At 32.6% G+C, this 16788-nt stretch overlaps 1 protein-coding gene across 1 annotated transcript in view; it reads left to right on the top strand.

Annotated features, from left to right (window-relative positions):
• Positions 1-16788, top strand: part of LOC138711659 (collagen alpha chain CG42342) — a 135204-nt gene that overhangs the window by 72986 nt on the left and 45430 nt on the right. Inside the window, exons 12-15 of the mRNA XM_069842790.1 lie at positions 3604-3709; positions 4593-4690; positions 12116-12242; positions 12531-12619. Coding sequence (XP_069698891.1) covers positions 3604-3709; positions 4593-4690; positions 12116-12242; positions 12531-12619 — 420 coding nt within the window. The remainder of the gene's footprint in view (positions 1-3603; positions 3710-4592; positions 4691-12115; positions 12243-12530; positions 12620-16788) is intronic.

Here is a 16788-nt window from a genome sequence, read left to right as displayed (position 1 = left end):
GATGGCAATGTGTACAACATCGTGTGGTCAGGGTAAACTACAGCACATCCACATCCTTGGTTAGTCTGCGATCCATCTGTGTATATGTGACGGTAATTACGGTACTGATCCCATTGTTCTCTGCAAAATTGTTGATACGTAATATTGTCATCTTGCATTTTGGAAGTCTTAAATTTAAAATTAACGATTTTAATATTAGAATGTAATACTTTTTCCTGAAAGAAGATACTAAAATAATTATTGAAATTTTTTTCAAATATGAATTTATTATATGTCTACTGGAAGGACAAAGAAACTGGCCACCCTATCCCGTTATCTCTTGATTTAGTTTCCGCATGAGTGATGTCTTATTAATGTCATTATAAGGTTCCAATCTGTCAATTACAATTCAAAAAAAGATATAAAAAACAGGAAGACCACTCTTCCTCTAAACAATTTCAATGCAAAACAGTGTTCAAGAGATCGACTGATATCACAATTAACGTAAGATTCACTAATTGTGATACTGATAACAGTCTTGGTATTAGTGAGAGATAATGTGACTGCTAACACTTTTTCTACATTCACATTCCGCCACTGGTGCGATAATAGTACATTATGCAACGAGCCTATAATGATAGTAATTAAGACGCAAGTATGGATATTTATGAAACGAGCGCAAGCGAGTTTCATAATATTCATATGAGTGTCTTAATTACCATTATAGGCAAGTTTCATACGACTTTTTATGCTCGACCATATTTCTAACTTGAAATTATTCAGATGTATACATTTTATTTGTATCTGGCAAGATCGGAAGTGACCTTGTTCTAGGTCGTGAATTGTGAGATGTGCGCAGACGCGAAAGTATTGATTTTTTCCGAGGAACAATAATGTCATTGACCTTGATGTAATCCCGTTAAACTTGATATAACCTTGATTATTGAATTCGACATTGAAAAACGAGATGACAAATTGAATTTATTTGAATATTATTTACAATTAACGCTAATTATTATAGTAACAGAACATAACCTTCTGCGACAGTATTGGATTTCCAGCCTCCGTGACTTTTCGCTAATTCTCTTTCGATTGCATATCCGAGAATAATCGATACTTGCGGTTTTATAACGGTACAAAGCTGACTTGTCATTGGCTGAACACATGTAAGCTGAGTTGTCATTGGCTGAACACCTGTACTTTAATGAGTAGGTGTACTTTAATGACATGCTTTAAAGGACTGCTACCAGGTGTATAATTACTACATTTCGGCATGGTCGAGCATAAAAACTTTTTTCACCACCAAGAGTTACGCCATTAATTGTTTCTAAGACTATATATGGATATTAAAAAAAAACATGATATTAAGACCTTCCTAAGAAACATATGGACCAAAATATTGTAGCATTTCATATATTATAATTCCTAATATAAAAAGAAAAGCAGTTGTGCCACCTTTCACATTTACAGGTCATGCCTCTCCATGGCGAAGCTTGCACATAAATTTGGAATTATTAATTAAAAACACTTTCGTTACGTAAGATAATTAAGGTTATACCTCACTAAATACCTATGCTTTCCGTAACCGAAATGTAGAAAACTGGAGCAAAGTTTGAATTTAGTTGTAATGCATGTTATAAATATGCGATTGCCTAACATAAAGTTATATTTATTCAAGCAACAAATTATATATTGTATTTTAATTATTAATTATAGAATATACACTTTTAATAGCATCGAAACTAGTAAAATAATACCATAATTTAAATGTTAACAAAATCAAGATTTTACTTATTTAATCTAAATGACTTAATCGTCCACAAGTGATTATAAATTTTAAATAAAAGTTTTCCCTTATCATCAAATGACACATTTAATTAATTCTGTACTACTATAATTTAAAATTTTTCTTCTTATAAAACCATTCATGTTTTCTGATTTCTTTACAGAGTTCATAGCGTAATATTTCTTCATAATTCTTTCCCAGAACTCTAAGCAGTTAATGTGTCTCAAGTTACACTGAATCAACAAGATTGTTCCGACAGAGTATATTGATAGCCAGTTCCTTTCTTCTGTCCAGTGAGCATTCATAAAGCATCCTTCCCATAAACAAGGATTTTCAAACATTTTAGATCATCAGCCCAAGAAAATTCTTTTTCTGCTTATTATCTGGAAATTCCCGGTTTTTTTTAATGTAAGGAATCCTATGAATGTCCTGTACATGTTAAGCAAGCAGGAGCGTATATTGCGGGTGTTCAAGATGTGCGCTGGACACCTGTAAATTCGGTAATCTCATTTTTTATTTCAAGTTGTTTTATATAATGCAACAATAATTTTAATTTATCACAATTTAAAAGCGTGGTAATCTCATTGGAAGTTGACGTATAAAGTTCAAGGCTAATTTTAATTTATTACCATTTAAATATTTTAAATGCCTGCTGGTTGAATGTGCACACCATCCCCAGAACAGCTTTCATTTTATAACGTACGCTCTGTCTGACGAAATGGGATGAGGTCTGATCTGGTTGTCCTGTCCGTACAAAAGAACATCCCCTGCTGAGAGTTGCTGCTATAATTCTCTGCGCGTGCAAGGTGGCATGGTGGGGATACTCGCTTCTCTCAAGCTCGCAGGTCGTCCTGTATACAGGAAGCTCAACTTGTCAACTGTAGCGTTACAAAATATTGTGTTTGACGTGTGTGTTTACTGTTTGTGTGAGAGATGTTTACTGTGTTTAGTTTTACTAGGGTTCATAGTTGTGTGCCAGCGCAGGTGAACAATTTAAATTACTTATTTAATGATAATAGCACTTGGAAATGTACAATGTAAAAGATCTTTTGCAAAAGCCATTCTCTTCTCGCCCACTAGGAGAGAAATTACATATAGTGAATAAGGGTAGACCTACCCCGCCACTTCCGAATTTAGTGCAACAATATAAAACAAAAAGCGAACAATACACTAGACATTTTTCTATTTCACAATATGAAATTGTAGAATAGTTAGCGAGTTGTGGAACTTCAAACAGGTTATTTTGCTGGCTATAGTTATTATTTGATCATAAATAATGCAATTTTGAGTAACGTTATTTGTAGTTGCCTCCTTTCTCCAGCATTTGCAGGGCAGTCATTGAAACAAGAGGATTAATTTTTAAGAAGTTGTGGTGCGAGTACTTTGAATAATATTTAAATGTCATTTTCTTTTAATTTTATGTCATTTTTCCATCAGTTTAAAGGCATTTTAATGATCATTTTAAGTAGATTTTTAGGTCATCAACATCCGTCCCATAGTTATTATTTATAAATAATATTAAATTATATGTTAAAAATGGCAGTTAATGTTGACCTGATATTTCACTTAGGCCTATAATAATTGTGCGAGATAGACCAACTATATATTTTTTAACAGAACACCCAATCTCCAGGTTCAGCATACGCCACTGTAAGCAAGTAACAATTTATGAGAAATATTGGAATGCAAGATAGCTTCATTGGCAGTAGTTCGTCATTAGACGATCTCCAGCCTCCAGGTCATAAGCTCGTGATAATGTTTTGATGAGAATGAAAAGTGAAGTTTGTCATCATTTAAGTACCAGTAATGATTTTCATTATGTCATTACTACCTTGCAGGGTGACAAAGGCGATAAGGGAGAACGCGGCCTCACAACAACACTAAACGGTGATCAGTTCCCAACAGGAATCATTGAAGGACCCCCAGGTCCTCCTGGACCCCCAGGTAAGTAATATTGTAGAAAATAAATTATAAAATTACGAGCATGTCGGATACATGCTACATTCTGACATCTAAGAGGAATAATTTTCTATTAAACTGAATCCATAATAATTATTTCAAGAGCTGACTAAAATATTATAAAAAATGTATCAAATGTCAAGGAAATTTTATATCAAATTCTAAGGGACCAAGGCTCAATATCTCTCAATGTAAGACACGTGGAATTTGAGTATGATAAGTAAGGAATTTACTTGTCTTTAAACAGGATAAAGTTAATGTAAGGGTTCCATTAGGCTAATATTCGTAGAATAATGTAGGCCTGCAGTTCATATGAGAGCATTTGTATTGAAATGCATATTTTCAAATTATACGTCTACGAAGCTTCAGTATTGTTTAAATATGATGAAACTGTTGGAAGGAAGCTTAATAATCAATAATACAAAACAAATCACATTTGGAGTTGTTAAAATTCCATAATTTGAGAAGCACTGCATTTTGCAATTACACCCTCCAAGACACAGATCTCTCACATCAACTTGGAGTTGTGTAACTATGGAAGTGAATATCACAACAATTTAAATGTACATAAAGTCTCAAGACTAGACAGTATTCGAAATTTGCAGGTATCTCCATGATCTTGGGATAAATTTTTCATTAAATCTAGAAGAAATTAAATTTTTTTACTCTTCACACAATTAAAGACATCCATTCCCAGAGGAGTTCTAAATAGCAATCTTATGCTTGAAAGTTATAGAAACAACTTAATAGATCCACAAATCAGTTGTAGTTACTTAACTTGAGGTTAAAATTATTGTGAGTAGAAAACAAAAATGAACAGGAAAGGCCGGTTCCATTGACGGAAAGTTATGTGATATTGTTTCAAAAGGACCGGAAGGCCAGAGAGGTGAGAAGGGAGAGATGGGTCCCACTGGACCACCAGGAATGCCTGGAGAGAAGGGGGCAAGAGGCAAACGGGGCAAGAGGGTAAGCACTTGTTGGAGGAAAGGGCATCGAATAGCTTTAGCATTTAGGCCCCATTCAAATGGAAATGATGTGACTTAGAACATGGAATAAAACGAGCTCAGGGCTATAATAAAAATGTATGTATATTTGGCAATATAATTAGAAATTAAATTTACATTTCTTCTTAAACAAGAAATTGAAAATTTGATTTTAAAAATAACCATGCAAAAAATGGGAATGGATCTGGCCTCCTCAGCGCACGAAATTCTTTTAGCATCTTAGAAAGCAATAGAATTGAAAAATGTCCTAGTAACTTAATTGCTGGGTTTTAGTTCATGTAATTACTGGTTTCATAGATGACGTAGAAAAAATTATTACCAGCATATTTCGTATTTAGTAAACTATAAAAATAACTGCAGTATATTTCTTCGCTTTCCTTCATACCTAGACACACTTTTACATTGCAGAATAAAAAATTTACAACATTAACCTTCTATCATGGTTGTAATTTTGCATTATAAAACGAAAGGCATTGAATGATCAGAATACTTTCAACACAAAATTATGTAGACAATTAATGTTATCACTCTTAGCTATGACCTTCCAAAATATGTTATATGTTATATTAATGTAGTGCAATACAGCCCCTCTAACACATTTCTTACCATTTCATATTCTCGTTCTGACATATTGCCTCTGACTGATAAAAATAAAAATATGAATAAACTTCAGTAGTTGCTATAGTATTAACTTTTACAATGAATAAATATTTATTACGAAGCTATATGTGCATAATTCAATGTAACTCGATTCGGGAATGATATACATGATAATTCTGATCAAGAAATAAAATTACAATAGACTACTCTAAAAAAATCACAAAATAGGATGTATCCAAAAACTACTTTAATTTTTTTTATCGATTATTTTCCTTCTTTTGCATAGACAGAGTGCTAAATGCAATGTTATAGACTGAAACTGCAGAAATGTTTCTTTCAGGGAAATTACTTATGTCCTCAGTCGATAATTTGAGATATGAATTGTAAAGACATACAAACGGATTACTTTAAAATATAAATCTAATCTTAGACATACGGAAGATTGAACAAGAGGTGACTTTAATCTCGCTGCATCATTTTACATGCTTAGATGAGACAGCTGTCATACCGTTCAGTTTACCTGTTCTGACATTGTTGACACTGAGATTACTACTGACTATAATTTTCTTCATTATACATCTTGATTACACAACTTTTAACACTTCGACAGGCTGAAACATGTTAACGAGGTAATGTAAAACTTAACACGTGAAAGACACATAATACGTTTTCCGAAGTATAATTTTCTTATGAGGAATTAACATTTGTGACATGCATAAAGATTGTCGATGTTAGTATTTAATAAAACCACAAAGATATTTCTTCTTGAACGCCTTTAAATCGTTTCAAAATTACAAACAAATACATTAATATTCAATAACATCATATGGTCCATAGCTCTAACACCAAAGCGCAAAATATTTATCTGCTCTATTAATCTACTGACAGCAATGATCGTTTTCTCAACACATTTTACTCCCTTCAATGCCAAACGATGAAATTCATAGAAATAAGTAGACCTCTCTTGCAACATTTCAAGCATATACTGTTACAGAATTAATTTAATTTTCTGAAAATCAAGTCAGAGAACCTACACCAAAGGAAGAATATTTTTTAACATTATGTGGATGCAATAAGTGTGAAGTCTTGTGTGTTACTTTATATATTGCAATGATGAATATATTGCGTTATAGAAATTTATCACATTATGAGCACACTTTATCTTCCTTCTGCACTGAACATTTCTTCTTGCATGTTATGTATCATAACAAAGTTCTGCACAATGTTACTCTCTGCAACTCTCAATCTGCTGCACAATATTCTATTGACTTACGCTGCAATTATCTGAATCTCACAAAAAGCAATGTGTGTGTATCCCCATTTTATTATTAAATACAAAATAAGTAATGAATTAATTTAAAGAAGTTCTTCCTTCTAGAGAGGATTTGGAGGAAGGCAGTCGGAAATTCATAAATCATATAACTGTTTATAATATTTTTAATTACACGGGGAGGTTTGAAATGAAAGAAATGTTTCCTTTATTATTATGCATTCAGGCATTAGCTAATACGCATATGAAAGTAAAGAAGCTGTTGATTATTTTAGCAAAGTATGGTGTAAAGAGAGAAGCTGAATGCACTTCACCTCGTCAGTGTGTCACTGGAACTTGTGTTCTCAAATTAAGTTCAATCCAAACCAAAGGCATGAAACACATATTTCCACACACAACACAACACATCTAATCACCCCACAGAACACAAACATGCTGCATTCTGGACAATGGTACACAGATTACTCAACATACCCATGAGCCAACTACACTACAATGAAGAAGTGAACACAATCAAATACATAGCACAAGAAAATGGTTAGCCTACAACCCAAACATAATAGACAACAGCATAAGACAAAACAAAAACTCAACAAACACAAAAACACACAAAACACAACACAAACACAAGAACACAAGAAATACATCACACTAACATACGAAAACAAAAACACTCACAAGATCGCATCCTCATTCAGAAAACAGAAATACAACATAGCATACAGAACAGAAAACACACTACAAAGACATCTCAACACACAAACAACACTAACAAATAAATACAACCACGCAGGCATATACAAACTCACATGCAATAGTTGCGACAGTTTCTACATTGGACAGACTGGCAGATCATTCCAAACTCGATACAAAGAACACATTAAAGCAATAACCAGAGGACACAATACATCTACATATGCCGAACACATAACTAATGCTAACCACACATACAATAACATAAATACAGACATGGAAATTCTACACATACAACCCAAAAACCAAAAACTCAACACACTAGAACAATATGAAATATACAGACACACTAAAACACACCCTGATCAAATTCTCAACACACAGATCAATTTCAGAACACACACACTATTTGACACCACATTTCAACACTTTTCAACAATCGAACACACCCACACAACAGGCAGCGAAGTTCGAGATGACGCCGAGATCTAGTAGGCTCTGAGGATTGTGTGAAGAAGCACCGAAACAGCTGTAAGCCGCACATGCTTACACAATTAACACGAGTAAGATCGTCATTTAATCAATTATTTACATTCAAGTGTTAAAAGTAGTGTACGAAAGATTCAACATGGACATATTTCCGTTGTATGGAAGGCAGACGTGTATTGTACCATTAATATAGCATACAGTTTTGGAAGAACAGTATTCAAATATAACTTACTATACCTATTACATACTTAATATAACGTAGAGTATTCGTAACTTCACAACTGAAGCATTATTTTTAAATGCGTTTACCTTAAGCTTGAAGCATCTAAATATCTCTGAAACTGAAAGTCAGGGCATGACATTTTATTTCAAGATAACTTACTTTATAACTATGCATTGGAGAAGTGATCATCTAGTACTTGAATTAAAATAATAGCATTAACCTATATTGAAGATAGTTCTACAGAAATTGGCAAAATCTTCATATTACTGACTCTACATAATGTAAATCTTAGAACACACTTACTCATTAACAGTATGAATAAAACATAATAAAGTATAAGATTAACCCTATAACATCCATCAATAAAAATATACATAATGTACAATTAGTACTTCACGAATGTTGTACGTGTACTTAATCTTAAGCTACACGCATTCTTAAAACTCACGTGTTATTTATAAGAATTTCGCTGTTAAATTATCCTCCATTATACAGTAAATATAATAATATTCCTGAATTCCTGTTTGAATTCTTTATGAGACTTTTTTGCTTAATGTCGTATATACATTTCAGTACAAATTAAGTATTTAACGTGTTGGGTATTTACTAGAAGTTAATTATACTGCTTTCATTTTGTTCTTGTCACAGGATAATTCTTAATAAAATGGTGTACTTTTAAATAGATAAATACAGCACAATCTCAAAAGAAAAACAATTAACTATTAGTACCGGTACAGAAATTTCAAAATTCAAATGACATTGTCATATTAATCTTACAAAAGGAGGCACAACATACATTATATATTTATATTATCAGTTAATAATATGTATGTGGTAGTTAAAAGTCATTTTGAGCCCAGAAGAAACATTTTAAATTAAATTTTCCATGTTAAGTGGCATTAAATCCAGATGAAAGGCCAGATTCTTGATGTGTTGTTGATTCTAAGAAGACGTTAATTGTTTAAAATATAAGAAAAGAAGTTATGGGCTAGAATTTATAAAAATTAACAACCCTAGTAACATAAATAATATAGACTATAACGAAAGAATCATGATACCATATGAAAAACAAGATAATTGGTGACTAGAACCTGAAAAAAAAAAAAAAAACACAGATTTAAGAATATGAATATTAAATTCTATCCTATGCTGTAGACTTGACAGAGGATGGATTATCTTAACCAATCAGGATTTTATTATAAAATTCTGAATGGTTGAAGTGACAGCTTGTGTTCTTTTATTAAGTTACAGCTGATACTGACTGATATCATTCTTATAGGAAAGAAACTTTAAGTAAAACAAAAATTTAGTCTGCAGTATAGGTTAACATTAAAGTTTATAGTCTTTTTAACTTTTTGCATATTTTGCACAGTATATGAAATATTTGGTGTGGGGTTTTAGATACTATGCTATAGAATATTAACTGTGTGTGCCTTGAGGCCCGTTTTACATAAAACAAGATATGAACTTAAATATGTAAGTCTTTCATTTTTAAATATTAATTCAAACATGTCTTCCATCAGACTATTATTTCCAATCACTACTATTTCTACTACTACTACTATTACCATTATATTTTTTATATTATAACTTCACTGCAACTGCCAGCAACCTTATGGCAATTATTTCAGATAGCTTTCTTCAGAGTTTGGGTGAGTGATGTGTGTTTAGTGTTGCATGTTAAATCTGGATGTCTACTTGTGATACAGTTCTCGTGAAATTGTACAACTAAATTTGTTCGAACTTCATTATTTTAAATTTGTCATAATTTTGTCTTAAAATGCATGTATGAAGTATTTGCATTTCCCGAAAATACGTATAAGTACAGAAATATTTTGTGGTATATTCTGTCAAAACATTTAACAAATAGTAATTTTGGAATCAAACCTCATATAGGCCTATTGTAAACAGAGTAGCAGAAATAACCGTTATGTTTAACTTGATTGAATGTTTTATATGGTATAGTCTAATATTTGTTAAGCGAGTTTAATACATTAAGGTTATGGTTGCGAATTAAATGTTCGTACTCACACAAATTAGTACTAACAAAATTAATATATATTGTTACGATACAATCTTCACCATAGAGAATGCCTTAAGATGGTCATGAATCCTCTCTCACCGATTTACAATTCCCCGAACATATAAACGAAAAAGCTTACGTACAGTATAATTTATTCCCTACTTTAAATTTATCGTATTGGTAACAATTTAAAAATATTCCTCATTCTGTGAATAATGACACCAATTTTATTTAAAACATTCTTTTTCCGCTCTGTTTCTCTTTCCCCTCTATGCAGCATGATACAGCATGTGCATCTCTATTTCTGCACTGCCTTGAGATTCGTCACTTTTTCTTGGGGTACCACTGCACCTTGATTTTACTACTTATTTTATGTATATAACAATGTGTCTCTTATCAATTTAAAATCGTTCTTGATTCAGTAGGCATTGATCAGAATTCACCACAGGATTCTGTGTTTTGTAGTTACACCACAGTCTATTATATACAATCACGAAGCTCAATATGTAATAAATATGCATCCATAGATAGCTGCTAACCACTAGGATCGCTACTATCGCCTCATTACAGACAATGCGAAATAGTACCTGCACAGTCTATTGTTCCTAGCAACCTCAACAACTCAAGCTTCGTGACTGTATATACCAGTACTAGACTGGGGTTATACAGTATATTTAAAAACGAGATTACATAAGAAGTGTTAACATTATCATGTTGCACACTGAATCAAGGTTACGTTAATCTAGTAACACAATGATAATTATATTAAATAGAAGTGTACTGGAATATATTTAATTTAAAGTAACAATTGAAATATCAAGACCATAAAATATTTAGTGAATTTTTTTATATCTACAATTATAACATTTATATGTAAAGAACAATTATAACTCTAACTTGAATCCAGTTACACAATAGTTTTAATATTTCTTGATTTTTTCCCGTACACTTCTAAATAGTGTATAAATAATATAATTATTCCCCTTTAGCTGGTTGGTTTTTGTACAGTATAAAACTATGCAAAATCACCACATATAGCTTACAGTCATATGCTTAATACCTTAATAAGGGAACTAAACCATTCAAATTATGACTTTTGCATCAAAATAAGGTACTTATTTTTAACACAGTGTCCTATTCGATGCAAAATTTAATAAGATGTGGTGTCTGTTCTCAAATTTGGTACCTACGTAATCTAGAGAGTTACACCTAACCTATAGAATAGTAAACATTTCTATTATTTATTTATTTATTACGTTTAATAAGTAGAAAACAATGGTGGTGGCAACAAGTAGTAATTGTTTTGCTTTTAGTGTTTTATATATGTTTATTGTAGCCAGAACTTTATAATTGTGTTCGTCTAGCTGTGTTGAGTGTTTATACAACTAACACCATAGGTGCACACCTGTAGCTTCCATTGGACATTCTTAGCTTTGATGCAAAATGACCTGTAGACATGTACCGTAATTTTAATAATGTATCAGTTATTTAATTTTGCTTTGGTTGTTTTGTATATCGCTGCAAAGTGCTTTTACTAATATTAATTTGTTTACTTCTTTATTTCCACACTAACAACTTAGTTACTAGTTTTAGTTTATTAACCAGGCCTACACAATGCAAACCATCCTTTAAATGTGATGTGCATCTGTGATTTGTGTCATGTGACCCCAACAACTGACCACTGGCTGAGTGAAACATTTCATGTAAGTATGCGCAAACACCTTGTTCTAGTTTCACTGTTCCTTTAGTTAATGTATACTTCATCTTTTCCTTTGGCATCTATTGCGTGTTTCCTTCTTGTTTCCATTTTCTTTGTACTACACTCATGACAAATTATTAAGTTTTGTTTGTTTTTCTGTGATAGCAATAGGTGACAAAACAACAATATTTTTAGAATTACAGTTCGGTCACATTTGTTCACCTAACAAAATCTGTTTTCCTCTATCTACTGGCTATTGGTTGATTCTGATTTATAATATTCCATTAACAAAGGGGGGGATACAATAGATTAAACCAATACTTTTCATATGTTTATGATTCTCAAAGTCGGAATGAATGAAAATAAATGTTGTTTTCTACTAAATCTTAGGGTCGGAAAGGTCTGTCTGGCGAAGCTGTAGAGCGAGGTTTGCCGGGGCTTCCGGGCCCCAAAGGGGAGATCGGGGACCCGGGGCCCAAGGGTGAAAAGGGAGAGAAGGGTGACTTGGGAGTCGCAGGTACGATCTTCACACTATTTCCTTTTATTAACTCCTCTAAATAAATTACCAGAATTTTTTAACACTGAACTTAAACTCCAAATTAAGGTTATTCACTTCCATAGTTCCTACTCTTCAAAAATATCTTAATCTAAAAATAAATAAATAAATAATTACATTTGTTAAAATCAAATGTAATTTAATTAATTTCAAAGTATAAAACTTGAAATATAGTTACCTACTAAACAACAAACTTTAATTATCCAATAACAATTAAATCAACTACTATAAGAAAGCTGTATTTTATAGGAGCAAAAGGAGATCCTGGACCAAGAGGGCCTCCTGGAGAAGATGGACAAAATGGAGCAGGAGGTCCACAAGGGCCACCAGGAATGCCGGTAAGTGGATTTTGGATTCCATTCACAAAGAAGAAAAAAAATTAAAGGTACCGGTATAAATTTAAAATCCTTTTATCTTCCACCTTTGTTACCTTTCTTCTTGTCAGTCTTATTTTTTGCTGTTTGTTCTTTTTGTTTCCTTCATTTTTTCTTTCACCTTCTCTTCTCTTTCGTTCATTTTTGTTTCGATTTTTATTTCGTCTCATTTATTACCGGTACTTTATTTCTTCTCTTCTTTCTTCCCTTTGTTTCTTCATCATTTCTAACTTTCTTTTTCCCCATTTCCTCCTTTCTCCATTACTCTTTCTGTCGCTGTAAATTTCCAGTTGAGCATTTATAAGACGAAATTAGAATAAAATTGTAGTTGAAATTATAACACAACATAACTCAAAATTGTAAATATTACAGAGACATTCTTATTTTATAACATAATCACTGTTTTAAACTGAAAAGTTGGATTAAACTTTTCTTTGTAAATGTATTCTTTGCATATACAACTGATCTATAAATTCAAAACTATATGAACCATTATCAATATAAAATATTAATCTCAAGGGTAAAAATCTTCAACATTAGACCTATTATCTGTGTGAATGAATATAACATATTAAATACAACTATTCCAAATTAGTTTACTTCGTAAGAACTAACTTTTAAGTTGCATTTACATATTATGTCATAATCTGAATGAAGAAAATCGAAACATACTTCGAATCAATGGCGTATGCAGGATTTTGTCAATTTGGGGAGGGGGGGAATTATTAAAATTGTTTACAATTTACGTTATTGCTGTTTTAAATTTTATGTACTAGTATTATTATTATTATTATTATTATTATTATTATTATCATTATCATCATTATCATCATCATCATTATTATTATTATTATTATTATTATTATTATTATTATTATTATCTGAAAGTTAGAATTTATAAAACAGTTATATTACCGGTTCTTCTGTATGGTTGTGAAACTTGGACTCTCACTCTGAGAGAGGAAAATAGGTTCAGGGTGTTTGAGAATAAGGTGCTAAGGAAAATATTTGGGGCTAAGCGGGATGAAGTTACAGTAGAATGGAGAAAGTTACACAACACAGAACTGCACGCATTGTATTCTTCACCTGACATAATTAGGAACATTAAATCCAGACGTTTGAGATGGGCAGGGCATGTAGCACGTATGGGCGAATCCAGAAATGCATATAGAGTGTTAGTTGGGAGACCGGAGGGAAAAAGACCTTTAGGGATGCCGAGGCGTAGATGGGCAGATAATATTAAAATGGATTTGAGGGAGGTGGGGTATGATGATAGAGACTGGATTAATCTTGCACAGGATAGGGACCGCTGGCGGGCTTATGTGAGGGCGGCAATGAACCTTCGGGTTCCTTAAAAGCCATTTGTAAGTAAGTAAGTAAGTATTATTATTATTATTATTATTATTATTATTATTATTATTATGTTACCGGTACGGTATATTTATTAACATTATACTATGTTCTAATAGAACATATTCATGAATATCCTTATAAAATCTTTGAAACGTAATTTTTTCACAGCCATACAATACAATTTTTAACAAATTTTAATGTGTTTAATTTTGTATAATAAAAAAATAATTGTGTCGTTATTGCACTTACACAATAATTATATATATTTAATCAACAGTTATTTGTATATGACAGGTAAGACACTTTACTTTACATAGTAACAGGAAAATCCATGGAAACGATTAAATATAGGTACTGGTATTGAAATAAATTTAATTAAACACAATAATGGAACATGGAACTCACCAAGAATGAAGAATGAAACTGGCATGATGAATATATTAAAAGAGGGGTAGGAATGCTATGCCTTATGTCGATGTAGATTTTGTTACTTTGACAGTGAAAAATTAGAGAATGGAAAAGGATTATGGACAAAAAAATACTCAAATCTAAATATGTCATTTTTTTTAAAGCTCAAGGGGTGGTTCAAACCTGGTAACCCTTCCCTTGCATACGCCAATGGTTCGAATTTAATTATGACTAGACCTCGAATTTTTAGGCCTTTAAAAACCAACTTTTAGGTACCTAAAATAAGCTTTAATCAAAGTAGACACCAAAAATACAGTTTTAGACACCTAAAAATACAATTTCAGGCAGCTAGAAATACGATTTTATGCATGTTAAATGTGTCTGTCCACTTAAGCAACTATATAAAATGCATTTTAATTACTATTAATTATTATGGTACTATTATGGTGACAAAATTGCGCTTTTATTCAAAATTTGATGTATTTGTAAACTACTGTATTTAAAATAGGTACTGTACCATAATCTGAAATTTCTTATGTCGGGATATTCCCAATTATCCTCAGGATGTATGGCACTGATGAACCTAAATTTACTTCACCATTCAGCTTTCAAAGACAAAATAACTCTCTGTATAGTTGGGACGTTCGTTCTGTGCCGGTGAGAATCATGTGGTAGCTAGCCAGTGAGCCTACACTCTCGCGCATGCGCAGAATATGGCAAGTGGCCAGTATCGCAGAAAGCCTTGGCTGTGTAACATCGTCCTGCCACGTGCGTGATAATTGCAGTTTGTTAGTTTAGTTAGTTCATATTCATATTGTTTATTTATTATCGTGGCAAATTGCAGTTGTGTGTGTTTGTGTAGACTAAAATGCCTCCTATTCAGTCTAAACTTGGCGCAAAAACACTGCATAGCCAAACTCGGGAAGTTGTGAACAATATACATTCTTTCATGAAGAGTGAAGCAGCTTCTGGAGACTTTTTAATACCGCTGAAAAAGGTGCAAGAACGAGTGAGTGCAGCAACTAAAGTGCCCGAAAGAACAATAAGAAAGATAATTAAAGAAGGGAAACAGTGTGAGGAAGAAGGGACCTCTTTTGGAATGCCCGGTAAAGTTCATCGTGTACCGAAACGCATCACAGATGTTGATGATTTTGATAAAAGAGTTATACGACAGACAATTTATAATTTTTATATAAATGACAAAACAGTGCCCACTGTCAGTAAACTGCTACCTAAACTAAAAGATGCCATAAACTTTAACGGGGGTAGTACAAGTTTAAAGATCATTTTACGTGATATGGGGTTTAAATGGAAGAAGACAAGAAATAATAAAGTGGTATTACAGGAAAGGCATGATATTCGAGAACAGCGCGTATCATATTTACGCGCAATAAAGAAATACAGAGAAGAAGGTAGGCCTCTAATATACGAGGATGAAATGTATATTCATAGCACCCATACAAGACCAAAAAATTGGAGTGATGACAAAACCTCAGGTTTACTGGTGCCTATTTCGAAAGGACCTAGGCTTATTATTGTTCATGCAGGGGGTCGAGCGGGTTTTGTACCTGGCGCATTTCTGATGTTTAAATCGAACAGGAAAACTGGAGACTACCATCATGAAATGAATGCCAACAATTACCGGAAGTGGATAACGGAAAAGTTGATTCCGAATTTGCCCCCTAGATCTGTTTTTATAATAGATAACGCACCTTACCATAACGTGCAGTTGCATAAAGCTCCCTCAAGTAATTCAAAGAAAAGTGATATGCAGGACTGGCTTAGAAGAAACAATGTGCAGTTTCAGGAAAATATGCTGAAAGTGGAGCTTTACGGGCTCATTAAAGCACATAAGCCACTTCATAAAACTTACGTGATTGACAATCTCTTAGCTATGAATGGACATTGTGTACTCAGATTGCCGCCGTATTCACCTGAGCTAAATCCATTGGAATTGATTTGGGCAGATATCAAGCAGTGGGTAGCCGGTCAAAACACAACTTTTAAATTAGAGCAAGTGATGAAATTGTGCCAACAACGGGTTGATGACATCAGTGTAGAAAAATGGGAAAAAGTATGTGAACATGTTGAAAAAATCGAAGATGAATATATTGAACAGGAAGGAATTATGGAAAATGTAATTGAAAGCCTCATAATTACGGGCGGAGACAGCAGTAGTGAAAGCGACAACGATGAAGATGATGATCATAACGAAAATCACGACGACAATGGTGGTGATATATCTGGTATCGAAAGTTTGTCTGATGAATAGATATATTGATTGCGTCTGTTTCTCTTCATTGCTATATAATTGAACCATGGATATCATTTTATGTTTATAATCAGTTTGTATTTATTATGATAACACGTGT

The sequence above is a fragment of the Periplaneta americana genome, chromosome 13, assembly GCF_040183065.1.
Source record: "Periplaneta americana isolate PAMFEO1 chromosome 13, P.americana_PAMFEO1_priV1, whole genome shotgun sequence".
In the NCBI taxonomy this organism is placed as follows: Eukaryota; Metazoa; Arthropoda; class Insecta; order Blattodea; family Blattidae; genus Periplaneta; species Periplaneta americana.
Note: the sequence above shows the minus strand (reverse complement) of the source record. Positions and strands in the feature narration are given on the sequence as shown.